The sequence below is a fragment of the Chinchilla lanigera genome, unplaced genomic scaffold (genome assembly GCF_000276665.1).
Source record: "Chinchilla lanigera isolate Chin_1 unplaced genomic scaffold, ChiLan1.0 scaffold00015, whole genome shotgun sequence".
Lineage (NCBI taxonomy): Eukaryota > Metazoa > Chordata > Mammalia > Rodentia > Chinchillidae > Chinchilla > Chinchilla lanigera.
The window spans coordinates 27,929,766-27,952,084 of NW_004955416.1; the positions used below are offsets into that span (position 1 = coordinate 27,929,766).

General features: G+C 49.4%; 1 protein-coding gene across 2 annotated transcripts in view; it reads left to right on the forward strand.

Moving 5' to 3' along the window:
- Window positions 1–22,319, forward strand: part of Lrrk1 (leucine-rich repeat kinase 1) — a 127,346-nt gene that overhangs the window by 68,832 nt on the left and 36,195 nt on the right. For both annotated transcript variants that reach the window (XM_013512546.1, XM_013512547.1), the window contains 9 exons: window positions 9,933–10,159; window positions 11,170–11,297; window positions 11,387–11,550; window positions 12,383–12,520; window positions 13,869–13,981; window positions 15,268–15,344; window positions 20,553–20,682; window positions 21,508–21,620; window positions 22,002–22,216. In XM_013512546.1, the coding sequence (XP_013368000.1) occupies window positions 9,933–10,159; window positions 11,170–11,297; window positions 11,387–11,550; window positions 12,383–12,520; window positions 13,869–13,981; window positions 15,268–15,344; window positions 20,553–20,682; window positions 21,508–21,620; window positions 22,002–22,216 (1,305 nt within the window). The remainder of the gene's footprint in view (window positions 1–9,932; window positions 10,160–11,169; window positions 11,298–11,386; window positions 11,551–12,382; window positions 12,521–13,868; window positions 13,982–15,267; window positions 15,345–20,552; window positions 20,683–21,507; window positions 21,621–22,001; window positions 22,217–22,319) is intronic.

The window sequence follows — 22,319 nt, forward strand, 5'->3', positions numbered from 1 at the left end:
CAACAGGGAGAGACTGTACTGTCCGGCAGCTGGACCCCACCTAGCCAGGAGAAGAGCAAGCCTGCCTGCTCAGCACTGACACGCCCTCCTGGCCATGAAGATACCTTCCAGATCTTGTCCCCCTGTGAGCCCTCAGGAAGGCCTTCCTGATCACTCGGGACTGCTACGCACCTCCCTATACCTCTCAGAGCTTCCTGTCTGCTTTATGCAGAACACAGTTCGGGTGGTCTGTTTGGGTTACATTCTTGGTTGATGTTATTTACTCCATGTGCCAGAAGCTTGTTGAAAGCAGGGTCTTTGGCCACTTTTTCTCTCCTGTGTTTGCCTCTCACTGCACGGTCTGGAAGAAGACTAATAGGTGCATGGATAGAAGGATGGATGGCTCCATGGTTGGATGGGTGGATGGATGGGTGGATGGATGGGTGGATGGATGGGTGGATGGATGGGTGGATGGATGGATGGATGGATGGATGGAGGATACACAGTTGGATGAATGGATATATTTTTTCATCAATAGATAGGTGAATGGAATCAATGGTTGAAATTTTTATATGTAATAACCACCCTTCTGTTTACATTGTACATCATAGCTTTAACATGTTCCTGCTGGTTTGAACAATCTGTGGTACATGCATGCTCGGCCCATTGGGTGACTTGTACCACCCAATGGGACAGTCTTGCATGTACCACTGGTGGTTCAGAGCCACCCAGCAGCGAGATATACAAATTACAGCCCCGTTATGAATGTGTCAGAAGAACTTTGGCATATATTCTATTTTAATCCGTATATAATCATGTGAGGTAGAAGTCTTGTCTTTATTTAAAAGTTGAGTAAACTGAGGATTCTCTCAATGGTTAACAGCTTAGTTAACTGCAGATAATGTTTTTATTGCTTGTTTTTTTTTCTCTCAGGTAGATATTAGCAAAATTCTTTAAGTTGAGACTCGTGGTGAGAGATTTCTTATAAGTTTCCTGTCTTCAAAGGAATAACTGGAATGCTTAAGGGGGGAAAGCACAGTATTGTTTTGGGGGAGAAAATCCCTCTGTTTACCTACTTGAAAGAATGTTAAAGAAAAAGTGGTAAACCTTACACACATCTTTCAGATAGTTAAAGGAGGAGCACGGCGTTCCCTTTCCCTGCTGTGTTTTGTGTCTGCTCCCCGTGTGTTCCTTTGTAGGTGTGCAAACCTACGTGGGCTCAGATCTGAATTATTTGTGTCTGGTCTAGTTGTAGCCTATTAAAAAAGATTTTACTGCAGTTTTTGCATCCATGTACATACATGTAATTAACCCTAACCTTTGCAAAATTACTAGTTTAAACTCATAAACAAAAGTGAGTCCAGTGTTAAGCAACCATTTAGGTAACGTAAGGACATTCGTTCTTTGAAAGATTTGATTGAAAATAATTTATATTGAGTTAGGAGCCTCTTATGGTGGTTCTTTAGTTATTTCCCTTGTTTCTCTCCTAATTATTTTGTTTCTCTCTTTCTGTATCATTTTAAGGACTTCTCTCTTTGTAAGTAAATCTTACGTTTCAGCATCATTGTTTTGTTAGCTATGGCTGAAGGCAAACCTCCCCGGATTTCCCTTCAGCTGTCTTTTGTCATTTCTACTCATAGTTTGCGAGGGTGTATTTTAGTTTTAATTTAGACTCCTGACTATCAGTTTTCTTATTTTTCAAAAACCCTGAATTTTATCTCTCAACTTCATTAGTTTTACTTCAGGTTGGTTTTTCTGTTCTTATCCTAATTATTCTCATTAGCTTTCTGTCTCATTAGCTGTCTATTTTGGGTGTAGGCGAGCTAGTTTACGATGTTTCACCTTTGCTTTTTAAACTGTGATTAGAGTCTTAGGTTCTCTTCTCTATTATTTGGGAGGTTTTCACTGTTACAAACTTTTTGTTCTACTGTATATTGTTTTTTCTTCCCTGATTCAAGTATTATGTGAAATGATCTGTTTCAATGTCCAAACAATTGGGTGCTTTTTAGTCTTCCTTTCATCACTGATCTCTTCCTTACTTTGCCTTTTTCTAGGCAAAACGTATCTAGCCTGAGGGTTAAGATGTGTAAGAGTCTGGCCTTTTTTATTTACTTTTCCTTCATTTCTCAGAATTTAATCAATTAACGAGCAAATTTCCCATCATTTGAAAAGAGAATTCATTCTCTCACCGTACCCTTTGGTGATCTCCCAGTGTGTATACTTTTGTAATTCCTCTGCTTGTTCTTCGTGCGTTTTTAGCTCTCATAATCTACGGATTCAGTATTTCTCTTGTGTTTTTATTCATTTTTCTTTTACTTACTCCGACAAGTGTTGAGAAATGAAGATTTAGCATCGCTGCATCTTGGGGCTGTGGTTGTCTTCGAGCACATATTGTGCTACCTCGGCTTTCTCGCCTAACGCTTTGAGTTTCTCAGCTAGGCTGCACCTTGTAAAGCTTCCACCACCTCCGATAGCAGAAAGCTGGGAACTAAGCCTTTAACCCATGGGCCTTTGGGGACTTTCCAGACCCAAGCTACAGCAGCATCCTTCTCATTCACTCCCCTTGTTACCACCTGAGTGAGTTTCCTAGGGCTGCCATAACAGTACCAAGAACTTGGTCGTTTAAAACAACACAGATTTGTTCTCTCACAGTTCTGGAGGCCAGATGTCCAAAAGCAAAATGTTGGCAGTGCTGGCTTCCAGAAGCTTTGGGAAGGATCTTTCCCTGCCTCTTCCAGCTGCTGGTGTTTGCCTGCAGTCCTTGGCATTCCTCGGCTTCTAGATCCGTCACTCCGGTCACATGGCTGCCGTCTCCCTGTGCATTCTCACATCATCTTCCCGTCCTCCTTCTCTACCAGGACACCAGTTGCAGGGGATGAGGGCCTGCCTGAGTAATCTCACGGTAACCTGATCACTTCTATAAAGCTGTTCCTGGTAAAGGTGTAGCTGAGGCACGAGGAGTTAGGACTTCAGCGCATCTTTCTGGAAGGACACGATTCAACCCATCAGCTGCCCTTGAGGACGTTGCTCCACTGAGCTCAGCCTGGGTTTGCCCACCATGGGCCACTCCCTGTGCCAGGTAGATGACCAGTCGGGTTTCAGGGTCCTTCTGATCCTTTCACTTTAGAGGCCCCTCCTCAGTAGCCTGTCTGCACCCCAGTGAAAGGACTTAAGAAGCAGGTGTTCAGAAGGCTTGCGCTGAGGATTTCACCCACTGGGGAGGAAGGCTCACTCTATTCTGGTTCTGCTGCAGCCTTAGCATGCACAGGGGGCTGCTCTGTCCCGTATGCCTGGTTCTCTGCCCAGGTCAATCCCTGTCACTCAGGACTGCTTCTGAGGGTCTCAGTTCCCAGGCAAGATTCACCAGCTTGGAAGTAGCCCCCACCGCGTCGGCATAAGCACACAGACCACCTTCTGCTGCCACCTTTCTTATCTTCAGCTATTCGCTTCACTCAGCTGACCTGGGATGAGTGTTCAGACACTGTTACTGGGTCTGCGGCTTTGAGCTGCTTTGTCTTTAGGGTTTGGGGCTTATTCTCCAGGCCCTTGAATGAGTTGGTTTCTTTTAGATGAGACCCACTGATTGTGCAGCTTCTCTGGGTACTTGCTGTTCTTGTTCCTTCACATATCAGAGGTGGCTCACGTCTCCCTGGCCAGCTCAACAAGGAGAAGGTGCTTCCCCCAGCATTCCACTTAACTACAGAGAAAAAGTCATGGGGTTTGTGTGGGCCAAGGGCTGACAAACGAACTTTAGAACATGCCGTATGTTTCCCCACGCTGACATCTGTGTCTTCATTGAATAAACATCTACCCACTGCTGTCAGCACGCAGTATTCCGTCCTTCAATGGGCTCCTTCTCCAGGGGAAATGATTCTGACTCAGCCATCAGTTGAGTGAGGACCACTTGACAAGAGCGCTAAGTTGAGAACATGGGCAGAAAAACTGGGAATGCTGTATTCTAGGGTCAGCAGAGATCTGGTGTCGGGTGAACATTGGATCCGCGTCCCACAAGGCTGCCCTCTACCCAGCAGAAGCAGACGGGGACATGCCCACCTCGCCTGGGAGCCTGGGTTCCTTTTCTGCATTTGCCCCAGACCCAGTTTTAAACCTCAACCACTGAGCTTCAAAGCCAGGCTAAAAACATTATAGACTTAGGCCTTCACTTAATGACTTCTGTGTTTAACCAATAGGGTTGCACAGACAAAAAAAACGTATGCAGTGTCACTGTGGCCCCATATCACTCTGATACCTTATGTCCAGTGGCTGCAAGAAGCATTGTGTCTGGGCAGATAATTCCCTTTCTGGACAGTAGCGCCCATCCCCAGACAGAGGACCTTTCTTCTGCAGCTGATGATAATGAACGAACAGCATCTTAACTACACCGAATCCTTCTAGCACGATTCTCATCCCTACTACACCTTGGAAAAACAGGCTTGCTAAGCTGTCGCCCTCTGGGGAGAGTGTACTCCCTCCTCCTTGGCCCGACTTTTAAAGGGCTCAAGCTTGAAGACAAACATGAGCACATTTTCCATCTGCTTACACCAGGGTGGGTGTGGCTTGACCACTGCACTATTGAATTGGTGGGGACTCTGCCTCCAGCTGTCCTTGATTGTGCAGTTACTCTTCCAGGGCTGGATTATACAACAGTTGGCCGTGCTGCTTCAGAACCTTGTGTGTTGTGATTCTGCCCGGATTAAACACAAACAAGTCGTGAGCACTTCAGGGCTGGCAGGGCCTGTGTCTATGTCAAGTGTTTGAACATCCTTTCAGCTGTGTGTGCTTTCTCCTCTCTCACTGGCGCTGTGTAAGTACTTGGACACCCTGCAATGCTCTTGCACCAAGAAGATAATAAACTATGTAAGTCCAACTTTTCAAACAAGCCCAAGATCAGTGTATTTGTCACTTTCCCATTGCTGGGACCAAATATTAGACACCCACACCTGAAGAGAGGAGGGCCTTATTCTGGCTCCTGATTTGTAGAGGGCTCAGTCCATGGTTGGCTGGCTCCAGTTCAGAGACAGCATGGTGAAGAGCATGGCAGGGAAAAGACTCTCAGCCCATGGCAGCCAGGCACCAGAGAGCACGAGTACACCCTTCAAAGTCACACCCCAGAGACCCCACCTCCAACCAGGCCCCACCCCCTATCCGCACATTTAGCTCTGAACTCATCCTCTGTCAGCCCCATGACCCAATCACCTTCCAAACCCATGGTGCTCTGAGGGAATATTCTTTATCTACAGTAGAAGCCTTACGTGTTTTTCTACCTCCATCTAGTCCAACGGGCATCACTTTGCAGCTGTGTCTGTCTTCCAAATGTGTCTTTGTGCTTCCAGACATCTCCTTTTTAATACTTCTGTCTGGGCTTGTTTATCAGAGGTCAGTCATGAGGAAACCCGGTGGGTGTAGGACCTAGAAAGAGCTCTAGGAATGGACAGCAGCCTCTGGCTCCTCCTCTTCCTCATGTCTAGGGGAGTGGCACACACAGTCACTCACTTCTTCTGGTAGAACGACTGCCCCAAAAGAAGCACAGGAGAGTTCCATGCAAGTTTTCTTTCTTGGCTGGGTGGTTACCATCATACACTTATTTATGAGTCCGTGGAAAGCAAGAAACCCTTGACCGGGGGCAGCCAAAGGAGCATGCATACCTGCACGTCCACACACACCTCTTCCCTCTGAGAGCTACACTTCCTGGGTCTTGGTTCTGTCTGCAGTATCTGTCAGCAAGCTTATTTCCACCCGCTTCTGACAGAGTAGTTGACACATTGTAGCACCATTCAAGAAATCATTGCTGGATGTGCAAATACAAGCTAAACAAGATGGCGGCCCTGTTGTAGAATGGTAACAGCTGGGGCTAATGATGGTGCTCCTAGAGACAGGGTGCTATTGTTTGGATGTGGTTTGTTCCCCAAAGGTTCATATACTAAAAGGCTTGGACCCCAACATGGAGGTATCAAGAGGTGTTGGGAATTTAAGAGGTAGGACCTAACAGGAGGTAGTTACATCCTTAGAAATACTACAGGGATTGGTGCTGGTCTCATAGTGTGACGGATGTGCCACAAGAGCAAGTCCTCAAAGTGCAAGCCTGGCCCCCACATCCTTCTGTAGCTTCCTACCTCACTATGTGATGCCCCCCACTCACATGCATTCCCACCTCAATGCCATTCACCATAGGATGCAGACAGAGCTTTTCCCCAGAGCTGAGCAGCTCTGAACTTCTAGAACTGTGAGCTGAAGAAACCTCTTTTCTTTACAAAATACCAAGATGCAGGTATTTTATTTTAGCAACAGAAAACAGACTAATACACAGGGAGTATTGAAGAAAAAATAGGATTCAGATGGGCCACGAAGAGGAGAAGAAATGGAGCAGGGTACAGAAGAGAGAGGTGGTTTGTTTGGCCTGTGTCATGGTCATAGGACACAGTTAGCCTCAGGGTACCCACCATCAAAATGAGGCCGGCCCCAGGAGCATTGCAAGGGCTATCTTGGCCCAAGGCCCAGCCAATCCAGTGTTTCCCCCATTATCTTCCCATCTTAGCCCTTTCTGTCAGCATAATAGCTGCATTCCAAGAGAGCATCTCCAAGCAGAAGCAGCTCAGGAGTCTGAACAGTTTTGAGCAAAACTTGATGGTTTAGGATGGTTGCCGTACAGAACAGAGCGACTGCAGGGCTCTCGGCCAGATTCTCCGTAGGACCTGGACCCTTCATTGCCCGCTGCATGGTGGGCATGTTGTGGAGCTGCAGAGGTCGAGCAGGCGCTGGAGGCATCATCTCCTTCTCTGTTGGGCCATGCTGCCTGCTGCACCAGGGGAGATGGATTTGAGCCGAGTCTGCACCGCCCAGAACCAATGAGGAGGTACGGGGACCTTGAGCTGGGTGGAACCTAGGAATGCGTCCCCTCCACTGAGTCATCCAGGGCTCAGCTGAGATGGGGCCTTGCTTCCTATGCAGCTGAAGGCTGCAGCTCCAGCTCTAGGCACATGAAGAGGGCAGGAGGGAAAGTCCCATTCTAGAGATAGCAACATTTTAGTTGATTTCCCAAGGATGTCTGGCTATAATTCCTGCTATAATTGACTCATGTCATCGTAATGATCAGATTTTTTTCTATTATTCTTGATAGTCCTACAGAGTTTTATTTATAAGACTTTAAACAGTCCATAGCAACACTTCTCTTTTTTTTTTGTAGCGGGAGGGGACGCGCTTGTGCAGGAGGAATGCCTAGCGGTAAATGTAGAAAGAACGGTAGCTTCAGAAAAATCACCGCTCTGCAGCCACCACGGTTTGATTGATTCAGACCAAGGCCGATAATGAATGTTAAACCCACTGGAAGAAACATAGTGGTATACCTATGGAATACTCTGTCCAAATACCACCTTACAGCTTGCTTGTGAATCACAAAGGGTAAAATGTACTTTCACGAGGGAGAGGTCTGAGAGCCATTACCTTAACCGAAGGTCAAACCTGGCCCTTGAGCCTCGGTCTGTGGTCTGGTGCCCCCGGCTGGTATCAGTAGGAAGTACTCGACATTGTCTCCAGTCTAGCCCCTAAATGAATGCTTAACTTGAATCGAAGCTTTAGCAAACAACGGTAGGAGGACCCTTCACAGAGCAGAGAAGTAAAGGAACATGACAACTAAATGCAGTGTGTGATTGTTTTTATTTTTATTTTTGGTGTTTTCGAGACAGCTTCTCACTATGTAGTTCAGGCTGGCCTCGAACCCATAGTGATCCTCCTACCTCAGCGTCCCAAGTACTGGGATTACAGATGTGCACCACAGCGCCTGGCTTTGCGGTGTGTGATTCTTGATGGGACCCCCGTATCACGACGCAGAGTAGTTATAAAAGATATTTCTGGGTTATCTGGGAACATTTGTACATACACTTTGGACTTGAAAACGTTTTATGGATGTTGTATGTCGAAAATTATAATCATGCACAGAAAACGTTCCTGCTCTTCAGAGGTGTGTGCTGAAGTGTCTGGGGTGAAATGTCATGATGTATCACTTACTTGCCAATGACTCAGCAAAAAGTGAAGCGTGTGTGGGGGTGTTTTCATGCTGGAAGAGAGGAACAAAGTAAACAAGTAAATGTGACGCATTAAAAGTGGTGAATCTGGTCTTTTTACATTATCAGTGCGATATATGGTACATACATACACGTAGAGAGAGAGAAAAGAGAAGAGCAGGGGAGGGGGGTGAGGACATAGGAGTGGAGGGGACAGGAGAAAAGGAAAGGGGACCCCCAATCTCCAGGTTTGGGCTGTGGGGAGATCAAAGACAGGGCACACAGCGCCACCTAGTGGCCAGATGGCGACCCCTTAGCTGCTGCCAACTTCGAAGGCCAATTTATCCCACATTATTGGTGTCTTTCCCACAGTCCCTGCGGGTTCTTACATTTTCCCATTTGCAAAGCACTAATTTCTGTTTATATTTCTGCTCCTCTAATTTTCCGTTATGGATTTCCAGTTGCTTTGGAGAAACAGGCCAAAAAGCAGATTTCCTCTCCCCAGAAACCTAATTGAGGCCGAATACTTTGATAATCAAGAAGGAAGGAACAAGTCCCGCTCATACGTATTCAACCAGATCCCGTTTACTGTTCCACACCAGCAAACCACTGGGCTTTCTGACTTCCTCCTGTGGAAATGAACCAAGTGCAAAAGCATTTTTTCTGGGCTTGCGAGGGCAAGAGAGCCAGCCGCGGTCACCTGCAGCAGCAGCAGCCGAATGGGAAGGCTTTGAAGAAAGTGAAGGTTCCGGTGGCCCTGGCAGAGGGTCACTGGAGGGAGGCCGTCCTAAGGATCTGGTTAGGGGCACAGTTAGCTTTCCCTGCTTGTCCTGAGTTGGAAGCAGGAACAAAACTTAGGGAAGCTGCCAGTTATGAAGAGTCCTGGCCAGATGGGGCTTGATGCTTGCAGCAGTTGTTGTGTAGCTCCCTGAATTGTTACTGCAGGCAACTGCCTGGTCTTCTGCATGTCTGGCAGCAGGCTGACAGCCTGCGCTATGCATTAGAGCCAAAGGGGTTGGTTTCCTACCAGGTTGCTGCAGGCTGTGCGTCAGGTGTCTGGTTTTACACATGGTGTTGTTTACAATTGAATGGGCCCAAACTGGTCCCGGTTCTTGTGCATGACAAGGAAAGACCTGCCAAGCATACGCCTTGTACTAAGTAGCTATGTTTATGGAAGATCACTGGACAGTAGCAGCAGGAGCAGGCAGAAGGACAAATAGAAAAAGGAGGAGGAAGAGAAACCTCTATACCTCGGGCTTCCTGTGCGTAAGGGTCGGCCGCCTCAGCTCCAGGAGCCTCCCATTGTGGTCAGACACCCACCACTCCAGGAGCCTCCCATTCCGTCTCTCGCTGGTGCCCATGACCGCCTCCTTGGGCGTCACGCGCTAAGCTTAAAGGTGGATAATCATTAGGGTGTCGTGTTTATAGCTGAGTGAAGAGCAGGGAGTGGCTCGCTCGGCGTCTCTTTCTCACTGCGCGAGTGTGGCCCACTCCTCGTTTGGATTTCAGTCGCTTATTCTGGAAGCAGCCTGCTCACACATGTGACCTGGCATTGTAGAGGTGGCTGCAGAGGACAGCTGCCCTAATCCCAGAACAGGGGCCCCTGAAAAGAGGTCACAGACCAGGTTTCCATCCTGGTCTTCACATCCAGCCTAGGAGAGGCCCCTCCAGGCCTCAGTGGGCCTCCTTTTCTCAGGAGGGGATTCCTGCTGCTTTACTCCCTTGCTAGGACCCGCCTAAGGGTCGGCTCTGAGCCCACCTGCGCCCTCTGGAGGCTGGAAGGTGACTTGCTGGAGCCGTGTGCAGATTCCATCTGAGATTCAGGTGGAGGTCAGAATAGGTACATCCTCCGTGCTGGCCACCACGGGAGGAACTGGGGAGGCAACATGAGCTCGGTCCCAGCATCCCACATAGGCTCACCGTTCACCTGTGCTCTTCCTTCTCCATCCTCAGCCACTTCGTGTGAAATGGTCCCATCTCAGGTTGCCCTGGGTGAATCTCGACTGGCTCATAGACATCTCCTGCCAGATCACGGAGCTCGATCTCTCTGCCAACTGCCTGGCTTCCCTCCCCTCCGTCATCCCCTGGGGACTCATCAACCTGCGGAAGCTGAACCTCTCAGACAACCACCTGGGAGAGCTGCCCAGCGTGCAGTCATCAGACGAAATCATCTGTTCCAGGTGGGCAGTGCTCTCAGGCCACCACCGCTGACCTCCTGCGTGGGCTTCTGGGTTTATGTTTTTGAAAACAGAAGTTCTGGCTAAAATGTGAGAAGGAAGTTCTGCCGGCTCTTACACAAGCTCTCGGGAGCAAAGGGAGCAAGGCACCACCCTCTTTTCAGGTGAACTCAGAGAAGTCTAGAGAGATGGTCTGGCCAAGGCTGCACACCACAGCCACACAGAACTGCCTGCCCAAGATGCCTGTCCTGATCCTGCACAGGAGTCAGAGGAGGGTGGCTGATAGCTTCCTGGGTTGGTGGAGACCTTATACTCCATCCCCAGGGAAAATGGGAAGGGGTCTGGGAGAAAGGGTCCACTCTATGGGACTCTGGCAGCATGGGGACAGTGTCAGCCCTGAACTGGAAAGCCCTGCTTTCCTGGGGGCATTGGGAGAGGCCTGGGCCTTCTCCCTGAAGCCTCAGGGGAAGGGAAAGGATCTACTTAACTGATTTCTTTAGGATCCATGTCTGCAGAGCCTCATGCTGTAGAGGGTTTGAGCCTGTTACAAAAGCTAAGGCTCTAAGTGAAGTCGGGGACGAGGATGTTGGAAAGAACTTGGGCTTGGCCTGTAGGCCTCACAGGCAAGTTTTATGCACCACAAACTTAAAGAGCAAGGACCATCTGCATACGTTCTTAACGTGGGCTCGGTAAGTGAGTCCACACGGGTCTGAAAAGCTTGGGTCCCTGCTGCTGGTCTTCCGTCAGTTTGCAGGACACTTTTGCTCCGTCACACATTTTAATCCCTGCTGATCAGAGAACAGGACTGACAAAGAGAGACTCCATCCTCTCTACAGCAGCTGTGGCAGCAATTAATGGAGTGAATACAAATCATACTGCCACACTTTCAGCGCACACTCTCGCCATGTGCAGGGGAAAAAAGAAAAAATATCACCTCATATACAAACAAAATTGTAGCGTGATGCTTTGCCTCCTCCGTCTGACGCCTTGGCTTCCCTCTCCCCCAACCCCAGGCTCCTTGAGATTGACATTTCCAGCAACAAGCTGTCCCACCTCCCGCCTGGATTCCTGCACCTCTCAAAACTTCAAAAACTGACAGCGTCTAAAAATTACTTAGAAAAATTGTTCGAAGAAGAAAGCGGTACGTTTTCTCATCAGTGCCCTGATGTCATTAAGTCATTTTCCTGACAAGAATTTCTTTTTAACCAATGCAACTTTTTCTTCCCCCAGCCACCAACTGGATTGGTCTGCGGAAACTACAGGAACTTGACGTATCTGACAACAGACTGACAGAACTCCCCACCCTTTTCCTGCATTCTTTCAAGTCGCTCAGTTGCCTGAATGTCTCCAGAAACAATCTGAAGGTGTTTCCAGACCCCTGGGCCTGCCCTCTGGTTAGTACCATACTGAGAGGGTCGCCTCTGTGTTTCAAGGGGATCTCTCATGGCTGTCCCGAGCAGTCTCTCACTTCGCCTCCTTGGAGGTACCAGGGTTATTGCTCACTGGCAGCCTAGCCCTGTCACTCGGCGTTGCCGCAAGGCCAAGTGTCTCAAGCAGGTAGCGCACCTGTGAGCCGGCTCTCCTGGCTGTGGGTCCACAAGCCACACAACACACCCACGGGACCGTCCCCAGTGGCAGCTTGCACCCTGGCACGGGATGATGGTTCTGCCTGCGAGAGGGGTGGGGGTCAGTGCTTTTAGAAGAGCCATAAAATAAGAATGAGAAACAATCCGCATTCGCAGCACCGCCAGCTAAATGATGTTTTTGTTTCTTGGGGACTTGGCTTGTTAACACAGATGGAGTGTGGAACGGCAAAAAGAATATTGGTGCTTTGTTGCTGTTGGTTTTCAACCAGGAAATTCTCCATCCCTCGTATTATCGTGTCGAGTTTGACCATATGTGTGTGGGAAACCAGCTCTAGCATGGCTCTGAATTGTTCCATTATTTTCTAGAACAATGGGACAGATGTCCTGGGGTGGAGGAGAAGCACCATGAGCCACCTTTGTCTCCCCAGAAAACCCCATCCCCGTCCCTTCCTTGGAGCCGGGCAGGACCACAGGGCCAACAAGAGTTTGTAGCCTCTGAACCCACACTGCCCCTTGTTGATGACCAAGCCCTGTGGACAGGGGCCTCATTTCTAGCATCAAATTGGCCAACAGTCTCCCAGACATCCTTGCACTGAAAAAGCCCATTAATATTCATTTTGCTCTCACATCAAACTCCTAGAAATGTTGTAAAGCATCCAGAAATGCGCTGGAATCTCTGCCAGACAAAATGTCTATCTTCTGGAAAAATCACCTTAAGGATGTGGATTTTTCAGAAAACGCCCTGAAAGAAGTTCCCTTGGGACTTTTTCAGCTTGATGTAAGTCTCACAGCACTTTATTTCTCATGTTGGGCTTTGGTGGCCAAAATTACTCCACAGTGCAGTGGAATCTGTATGCCTTTCCCAAGCTTCTGAAACCAGGAAAAGCGGGTGGAGGAAAAGTTGGGCTATAAAAATACATGTGCTCGTAAGCAAAGACAGGGAGGCGGGGGGTGTGATGGCCTCAGCGGGGTGGAGTTAGGGGCTTGCTGTTGGTCAGTTTCTCCTTACTGGCAGCCAGCTTACAGTGAAGGAAGGTTGGCTTGGGCACTTAGTTTTGGAGGTTGCAGGCCATAGTCCGTAGCTTTGGGGCCCGAAGTAAGGTGAAACATCATAGCAGGGAGCGTGAGGCCGCTAAGGCAGAGCTGTTCACCTCATGGCCAGACCCCAAGGAAAGCAGAGGAGGAAGAAGAGAGTCCCGTTGTTCCCTTCTGTCCCAACAACCTAATTTCCTCTTCCCAGAGGTCCCGGTACTTCCCGATGGCACCATGAGCCCGTACTTTGGGGCCTTGGGGGTCATTCCAGGTCCAAACTGGAGCAGGCACTGTTTTAGTTACTTGTCTTATCGCTGAGACAAAATACTCATGGCCTCCTCCTCCAGACCAGGGCATTGGGAGGACCCCTGCGTCCCCAGTGCCAGCCACAGGCACCCCCACCCCGGTTCTGACGGTGGGTGGTGACGTCCGCCCCTTCAACAAAACGAATCAGAGACACAAGGGACAGCAGCCTGGGATGGTCAGGGTCCTGGTGATGCCGTCAAAAAGGCACACAGTCTCCAGCACTCCCCTGAGCAAAGCATGTCACAAGTCCAAGGGTAAAGTGTAGTCCCCCTCGGTGACCAGGGTGTCCCAGTGGACCTGTGAGCGGAAGGCAAAGGGCTAAAAGTTAGGCCACCACACAGGTGCCCCGGGGACCCTGTGCTGGCCAGCAGAGGGCACGAGACTGGGGCAGGTCACCACTAATGGTGGCCCTTAGAACTTCTGAGCTCTTGGAAGCGCTTGGACCCCTTTCATTCTATAGTTGCCCCTCCTGGACCTGTAGACACTTTATTCCATCTGCTCTGATCACCTGTGTGTTTGTTCACATTTTTGGAATATGAAGCTTGAACCCAGGGCCTTTGCACTGAGGCATATCCCCAACCCCTTTTTATATTTTTTATTTGGAGATAGGACCTCACTCAGTCCCTAAACTGTGCAGGACCCACACAACTGGGACCTCTGTAAAAAGGAATCAGCTACAGCTGTTCTGCCACGCTTTGGGAGGCGGCTGACTGACTTTTCTCCTCGGTCTCCCCTCCATGTCTGTATTTGATGCCGTCTTTTCCTCTCTCTCTCCCTCCCTCTCTCAGACCCTCATGTTCTTAAGGGTACAGGGAAACCAGCTGGTGGCCCTGCCTCCTCAGGAGAAGTGGACCTGCAAACAGCTCAAAACCCTGGACCTCTCCAGAAACCAATTTGGCAAGTAAGCAGGGGGTGTGTGTGTCCCTGCATGTGTCAGGAGACAGGCCCTGGGGAAGTTGTAGAGTCAGTGCTGGGGCTGTGGTACCACAAGCTAGGGACTCGCACAGCAAAACTAACTGCTTACCATGCTGGGGACTGCAAGTCCAAGGTCACGGAGCCAGCAGCTCTGGTTTCTCCTGTGACCTCTCCCCTTGACTTAGATACACCGGCTTCTTTGTGTGTCTCCCATAGTCGTCTTCTGTGCGGGTCAGTGGTTGAATTTCTTCTTCTTTATGGACACCAGTCACATTGGATTAGGGCCCACTCTGATGAACACATTTGAACTCCATCACCCCTTTAAAGACCCTACTTCTGTACATGTTGGGTATCCTTCATCTGAAAGGCTTCGTACCAGGAGTGCTTCAGGTTGGGAATATTTGCACTTACATCATGAGACATCTTGTGGGGGGGACCCAAGTCGAACACAAATGCATTTATGTCTTTTGTGCACCTTATAGACATACCCTGAAGGTTACTTTACAAGGTATGTTTAGTGTGCCTGCATTTTGACTATGACCCATCACGTGAGGAAGGGTTTCGGAACAGTGTGGATCTCAGCATTTCGGATTAGGGATGCTCAACTTTCAGCTCCAAATACAGCTGTGTTCTGAGATCCTGCAGGTTAGGACTTCAGCATATCAATTCTAGGGGACACAATTCCACCCGCGACAGCGACCTTCAATATCTAACGTTTACGGGCTGCTGTGCCATCTTGCCTTTCACTTTAGCCGGAACTAAAATTCTGTGCAGCAGCTGTCTTTGCCAGTCACAAGCTAACACGTATGTGTGCTGAGTGAAAAGTGCCCACCTGAGAGCCTTCCAGGAAAGGGTGACAAAATGGAGACTGGCCCAGTGGCCTGGGGCGGGAAGACCAGCCCCGGGTCACTTGCTGAAGGCCGCTTCCCCCGCATCTCAGCGGAATGTACACCCAGAGAGAGCTTCCTTCAAGGGTGGTGCCCAGCGGAGCAGCAGCCGCTGGAATGTGCCGGGCACAGAAACCCTGGCATCTGCTGAAGTGGAAAAGCCCGGGAATGGAAACCAGTGGTCAACCCCGCGTTAGATCATCCTTCCTAAAATGCTTTTCGCAAAAGGCCCCTGTGCTCCACTAGCTTCATACAAGCTGCAGAGGCGCAAACACGTGCTGCGAGGACTGCTGCCTCCTCGGTGGCTCTGTGTCACACAGCCTCCGCCGGGATAGCACTCTCTGTGGTGCTGTCTCCAACGATGGCTCCTCTTTTCCCCTTACAGGAGTGAAGAGGGACTCAAAACGAAGCGCATTTCCTTTTTCACCACCAGAGGCCGCCAGCGTTCAGGGACCGAGACAGGTGTGTGCGCGTGTGGGAGTGGCGAGATGGACTCCACCAGAGAGAGAGTCGCCTTATACGGGGTTTCCCCGTCAGCGCCCTGCTGGAATGCCGAGAGGGTCGAGGTCGGCCGAGAACCCCACAAGCAAATGGTGCTATTACTCATGTTGCACGTGTGCCGTGCCTACCTCCTGAAGCCCTGGTTTCCTTCTTGGAGCCCAGGGATGCAGGTAGCTAGTGCCGGCGTGCCCAGCACCACTCCCAGAGCTGGGGGCCGATCCTCACAGCATGAGGGGTGGGCTGCAGTGCCTCAGTCTGCTCGGGAGGAAACCGAGGCCTCCAGGGTGTGTGAGTCCGCTCAGGCTGCCATGGCGGAAGGCCTGGGGCCGGGTGGCTTACACAGCTCCCATTTGCAGTCTTGCTGTCCTGGAGGCCCCAGCTTGGTCAGGTTCTGGCGAATCGGGGCTCTGTCCACCTGATTTGTAAATGGCCACCCTCTCACCGTGTCCCCACAGGGAGGGGGCACGCAGGGGCTTTGGACTCTCTTTGTCCTCTCATAAGGATGTTGATCACGTGAGGGCCCTCCCCTCAAGACCTGGTCTAAACCTAATTGCTTCTCAAAGGCCCTGCCCCCGGATACCACCATGCTGTGTGTTAGGGCCCCCACGTGTGCATTTGGGGAGACACACTTCCATCTATAGCTTGACCGACTTGTCCTAGGTCCTGTCCAATAACCAGGTTTCCGCCCCGAACGCAGCGGGGGTCCAGCCCTAGGGCCAGAAGACCCATGCTGTTAGACCCTCCTGCCATACCGTGACATTCTGCAGTGTCCACAAAGGGCCGCAGCCAGGCTGGGCCCCGCAGGCCAAGGCTGGTCTGAGGAGGCAGAAGGCCTGTGGTTTTCCCTAGTGTGCCAGAAACAGAACTTTTCCTGGAGGTTTTGTCCCAGTCACTCAACAGCCAGTTCAGCACAGGATGTTTAGTTGATACATAGTAACTGTATGTACATACGTACGTACGTACGTACGTAGGTACGGGGTACGTGACACTTCAGTACCTGTATTCAATGTACAGTGATCAGATGGGGCAGTTGGCATTTCTGTCACCTCAAGTATTCACACCTTTGTGTGGTGAACATTTAAAATCCTCTCTGCTGGGAATTTTGAAATATACAATGAATTGTAGCTGGCTACAATTCTACTATTCTGCTGCATGTCAGTCAACATTCTTCTCTCCAGCTGCACCCCTGTGCCCATAACCATCCTCTCTGCAGCCCGCGCCCTTCCCCGGCTCCAGGAACCACTGTTCTGTTCTCTCTTTCTATGAGGTGGACTTTGTGGTCAAAGCTAAGACTTCTAAAGCCAGCCGCGTTCCCAGGATTAGCCCTCGGGATGCCGTCCCAAAATAATTCAGGTCGTGTCAGGTGTGTTACAGTTTTCTTCTCTGGCACGATGGATGGATGGAAAGCACAGGCAGTGTGAGACCAGGAACAGAAATGTGGCAGAGCCAGGACACATTTGCAGGAGGTGAACTAGGTGGTCCATCCGCCCGTTGTGCTTTCTGATGGACTGCTGTGTGTGTGCACATGTGGTATGTACATGGGCTGGTCACACGTGCCTGTGCTCGTATATGACTGGAAAAGTAACAGCCTGTCAGTGGGAGAGACAGGAGAGTCCAGAACTAAACCTAAGTAAATACAGCCAGTCGTCTGTGTCTACAGACTCTGCACCTGCAGGTTCAACCCTCCTTGGATTGAAAATACTAACAAAAAATTGCATCCATACTGAGTATGTGCAGGCTTCTCCCCCTTGTCACTGTCCCCTCACCAAATACAGTGGGACAGCTATTTGCATAGCTGCAGTACAAGGAGCCATTATGTCACGCATTGTAAGTCATCTAGAGATCACCTGAATCACATGGGGAGTTGTATATAAATTCTGTGCAAATACTTTGCCATTTTATATGGGCCTCACACATCCCTGGATTTTTGTACCTGTAGAGGGCTCTGAGGATACTAAGGGACCGTTGTATAGAAATTTAGTACTATATGACAAAACTGGCATTGCAGTTTAATAGAAAGGACTTTTATTGTTTTTATGGTGCTGGTATAACTGAGTATCTAGCAACCAGAGGGAACATACAATATAAAATTCCCTACCACAACATCAACCACAAAAGTTTCTGTGTGAGCTGTGGTGCACACCTGTAATCCCAGCACTTTGGGAGGCTGAGACAGGAGGGTCTCAAATTCAAACCCAAGTTGAGCAACTCAAAACAAAAAATTTAAAAGGGATGTAGCTCCATGTGAAGATCCTGGGTTTGATTTTTGGTAGCTAAAATAAAGTTTTCATGGAGATAGCGAGTTTAAGTAAAAAGGAAAAGAATAACACTTAAGAAAATACATGTGTAGTTTGAGGGTGGGAAAGACCTTTTAAAAAACTAGCTGGGAAATCCAGAAATAATTTTTTAAAAAGAGAAAACTCTTGACTGTTTAAATACTGGAAAGTTGTCTTCAATAAAATGAATTATAAACAAACTCGTTGTGCAGAGAAGAAATATTTCCAACAGGAATTGCACACAAATTGGCATGAGTCCTTAATACACAAAGGATGCTTACCAATGAGTTTTTTAAAAAGAAAAAAGACAACCTAATAGGTTAAAAAATGAGCAACAGATATAAACAGCTTGCAGGAAAGGAAGTCTGGATAGCCCGGAGGTACATGAGAAAATCCTTCACCACATTAGTAGGGAAATACAGTTACGGATTTCACAACGGGGTCCTTTTTAATGAAGGGCCTTAGGACTCTTGAAATTGAGTGCAGATGTAGGGATTTCTCTTGGGGGAAAGGAGAAACAAGCACCATCTTCCCGCTGAGGCCAGGTGGGGTGCTGGGCATGAGAGGGGAGTGCGGATGCATCGTGATCACACAAGCCACTTGCTGGCGGGTTGACTAGAAATCTGCCTCCGGCTTCGAAATGCAGACTGTCTGAAGCCATGGAGGGGGCCCTCCCTCGGGGACCAACCACTCAGCCAGAAGGTCAAGGTGTACAGTAAAGCACAGCGTAGGAAAGGTACGAAGGTCCTGGAAAATGGCTTTGCGGGTGGAGCAAATCCAGGAGCAGGTCTGGGGATCCAGGTGAGGAGTCCTCCCCACTTGGAAGGTTCCCTGGTGGAGGGGTGTGTTGGCTTTAGCTTCTCAGTAATTTCAGTTTCATCTAGAAAGATGAGGCCCACAGTTAAGAGAGAAGAAGGCAGGGGTGGGTGAGTGTGAGCTTGTGAATTTTTCTTAAGTAGGGTTCTCTCGGGTCTCTTGACCCTGATGTAGAGAATTGTCTATAAAAAAATTTTTTAAAAAGATTTCTCTATAAAAGACAACTTGTTTGCAGACGGATAGTAAAATTCTAGAGAGATTTACATAAACTCAAGTGGTCATATTTGTGTCGTGACCTTGTCCAAAAATAATTTGGATGGCCATTTTTACGGTAAAATTCAGACCAGCAGAGTCATAAATAACTTATGAATAAATAACTACAGTTCATAAATACCTCGGGCTGTCTTCTCCTTGGCCTGGTTTCCATCAGTTTCAACTCCAGGCCAGGAGGTGTGTGACAGGTGCTGCCCCTCTGTGGAGCGCTAGCTCCTTATTCCACTCATCCGTCACTTAGAGAGGCTTCATAAACACCAGGGTGAAACTTTAAAATTGGAAAGCCCTCAGGCCAGGTGTTCAGAATGCTCCCTTTCTCTGGGAAGAAAGCGAACCTTTCCTGTGACAGACGTTCTTTCATGAGAGATGTGATTTAGGGCATGCTAAGGCTGGTCGTCCCTTTTCACTGAACGGAGAAAAGAGATCTTTCTGAACTGAATCTGCTTCTGTACTGAGCACACATGGGCTTTCGCTCCTTGTCACTGTCCCCTAAGCAAATATTGTACAGCAGAGCAGCTCTCTACCTTTGTAGAACAAGGTCTACTACAAATCGCTCTTTAAAAGTCTGCTGCACGTTTATTTCCATAGGGGTGCCCGCAGCAAGCCCTATGCACACTGGCACATTTTCCAGGCATCCATCTTGGTACTCCACTGTCACTTTTTCTAGAATGTTCTCTGAGGCCCAGTTACCCCGTTACTGTTGATACTGCCACTCCTGTGCGGAGAAAAGCCGGTATTGAGAAAGGCAGTCATAATCAAGGGCAACCAAACATGGTTTCAGCCCAACAAAGGAATCCTGGCTTCTTTATCTTCCTCCTCTGGCATCTTCCTCCTCCTCTGAGGCATTCCTTTTATCTCGAGTTTCCTGAGCTCCAGGGTGTGCTATCTCCTCTGAAGGCCCTGCAGAGATTCTGCTGAAACCTGAACCTCTGAGCCGCATGAGTGTATGTTTCCAAGCTCTCAGCCTCGTTCTTTCTCAACCCGAATGCCCTGTGCAGTGAAAACAGCAGATTTGACTGACGTGCTTTTAATGGTAATCTCATAATTAGCCTAATTAATGAAGTCATTTGAATACTGAGTAGTCAGCTGGTTTTTCAGAGTGCCGTCTTAGGCAACATACTTAGGCCACAGCATTGCTTTTCTAATTAACTAGCTCCCTTTCACTGATGAAGTAACCCACGTGTATCTGAAAACAAAACGATCAAACAGCATGGAAGAGCATGGGGTGAATATACAACCCTGTGGTAGGACGCTTGTCTGGAGACAGGACAGAATTCAGGCGGCTAACAACTGTGTCTATGTCTAGTGTGCATGTGTAACCCATGCAAGTACACATGTGCATTGTGGTGTGTGTGCATGCAGGCATATGACGTAAACGTGTGTGTACATCTCTGCAGGCATGTCCTGACATGCTAATAAACCTAGAAATCTGATTTGGTGCGTTGCTTTTTCAATTCATCAATAGCTCTTGAGTATTCCTTTGTATCTACATGTGACCTGTCCCATGCTTTGGAAAAACTGCATATTATGCTGTTAGTGAGCTGACCCCATGTGGACACGTGGTTGTCCTCTCTCTTCGCTATTGCAAGCAGCGTGCCACCAAGCGTCCTCATTGTCACACCTTTGCGTGCAAGGATGCCTGTAGAATTAGAGTCACTAGGTGAGTGAGAGGAGCGTTGTACTCCGGTATGATTGCCAGAATGCCCTCTGGAGGTTGCACCCGTTCATGCATCCACTTGGTCTCCACGAGCGACGGTCTGGAGTTACTGAAAAATACGCAGTGTGCTTTGCCATTTCTTTGCAGGGTGTGTGCTGGAATTTCCGACCTTCCTAAGCGATTCCCTGGAAGTCCTGTGTCTGAATGACAACCACCTGGACGCAGTCCCGCCCTCCGTTTGCCTGCTGAAGAGCTTATCAGAGCTCTACTTGGGAAAGTAAGTCATGGCAAGAGCAGGTGCCTGGCCCTGCCTGCTGAAGAGGGCAGAATGACCTCCCTTAAGTCACCTGGGGACACAGCAGCCAGGCAGGAAGAAGCCATCTCCTTACCAGAGCAGTAGTGAGATTTTCAGACCTGAGAATGGTGCAGGAGGCAGTGGAGGGGAAGGTGCAGCAATACCTGCTTTGCGTCTTCGCACGGGGTGTAAGAGCACCCACTGCATGCCAGATGCTTCAGGGCTTGTAGGCATTGTGCAAAACTTGATGAAAATATAAACTATTATGTTAATCTGTTCTTATTCTGTTACTGGGGATTGAACACAGGCCCTTGACACTGAACTACATTCCCAGCCCTTCTTTATTTTTTATTTCAAGACAGAGTCTCACTAAATTGCTAAGTTGCCCAGGCTGATCTCAAACTTGTGATCCTCCTGCCTCAGCCTCCTGGAGTACTGGGATTATAGGCATGCACCACCAGACCTAACTTTATGTTCATCTTAAAGACACCCTGCCTTTTCATGAGGAGGCTGTGGTCATTTTGATAGTAGTGTAACCAGTAAGAGACAAGGAAATTTGGGGAGGGGACTCAATTCTAAGCCATGCAGACCTGCAAGCTAGAGCTGTCATTTGTGCCACTGACCATCCAGGGAGGAAGGCTTTGGGCTTAGTGTGTAAGTGAGACACTGAAGTCAGCGTCCAAGGTGTGGGGCTAGGGGTGGAAGCCAACAGCAGACCACACAGTGCACAGAGGCTGATGGCAGCTCTGTGTGTGTGTGTGTGTGTGTGTGTGTGTGTGTGTGTGTGTGCCTGCGTGCGCACCCTAGCAACCCTGGCCTCCGAGAGCTCCCGCCTGAGCTGGGGCAGCTGAGCAACCTGTGGCAACTGGACGTGGAAGACTTGAGCATCAGCAATGTGCCTGCGGAGATCAGGAAAGAAGGTAGGGCTTCCGCACCCTGTCCGTGCAGCGCCACCTCCTGGAGAGAGTAACTCAGGTCCACCAGCTGGGCTCTAGGGCCGGGAACAGTGGGAGGCCCGTAGGGAACAGCTCCAGCTTCAGGGTTTGCAAAGCGGCTCTGAAGTTGTCCCCAAAGCAGTGGTTACCAAGGTGGTAAAACTACCTGTCTTGACTTTCGTACTTCACTTCTGGGGCTATTTGGATCTTGGCCTCCCTGCACCAGATCCAGCCATCTTCTTTGGCTGCCCTCTTAGAACACCAGGGGGCGCCCTTTGCAGCAGGGTTAGCATCCTAAGAGAAGCGAGCATGCTCCCCTGTGTCCCTTAGCAGCGGCATCCACTCACCCCTTTGTGATTCGCGCAGGCCCCAAGGCAATGCTGTCTTTCCTGCGAGCTCAGCTGCGGAAGGCAGAAAAGTGCAAGCTGATGAAGATGATTGTCGTGGGTCCCCCCCGCCAGGGCAAGTCCACCCTCCTGGAGATCTTGCAGACGGGCAGGGCCCCCCAGGTGGCACACAGCGAGGCCACCATCAGGACGACCAAGTGGGAGCTCCAGAGGCCAGCAGGCTCCAAAGCCAAGGTCAAGGATGGTCAACGTGCACAACCCCTGGATGGGAGGGACCTTCCTGGGGGGCCTTCTCCCTCTTCCCTGGAGAGCTCACACAGCTTCTCAGCCCGGTGTC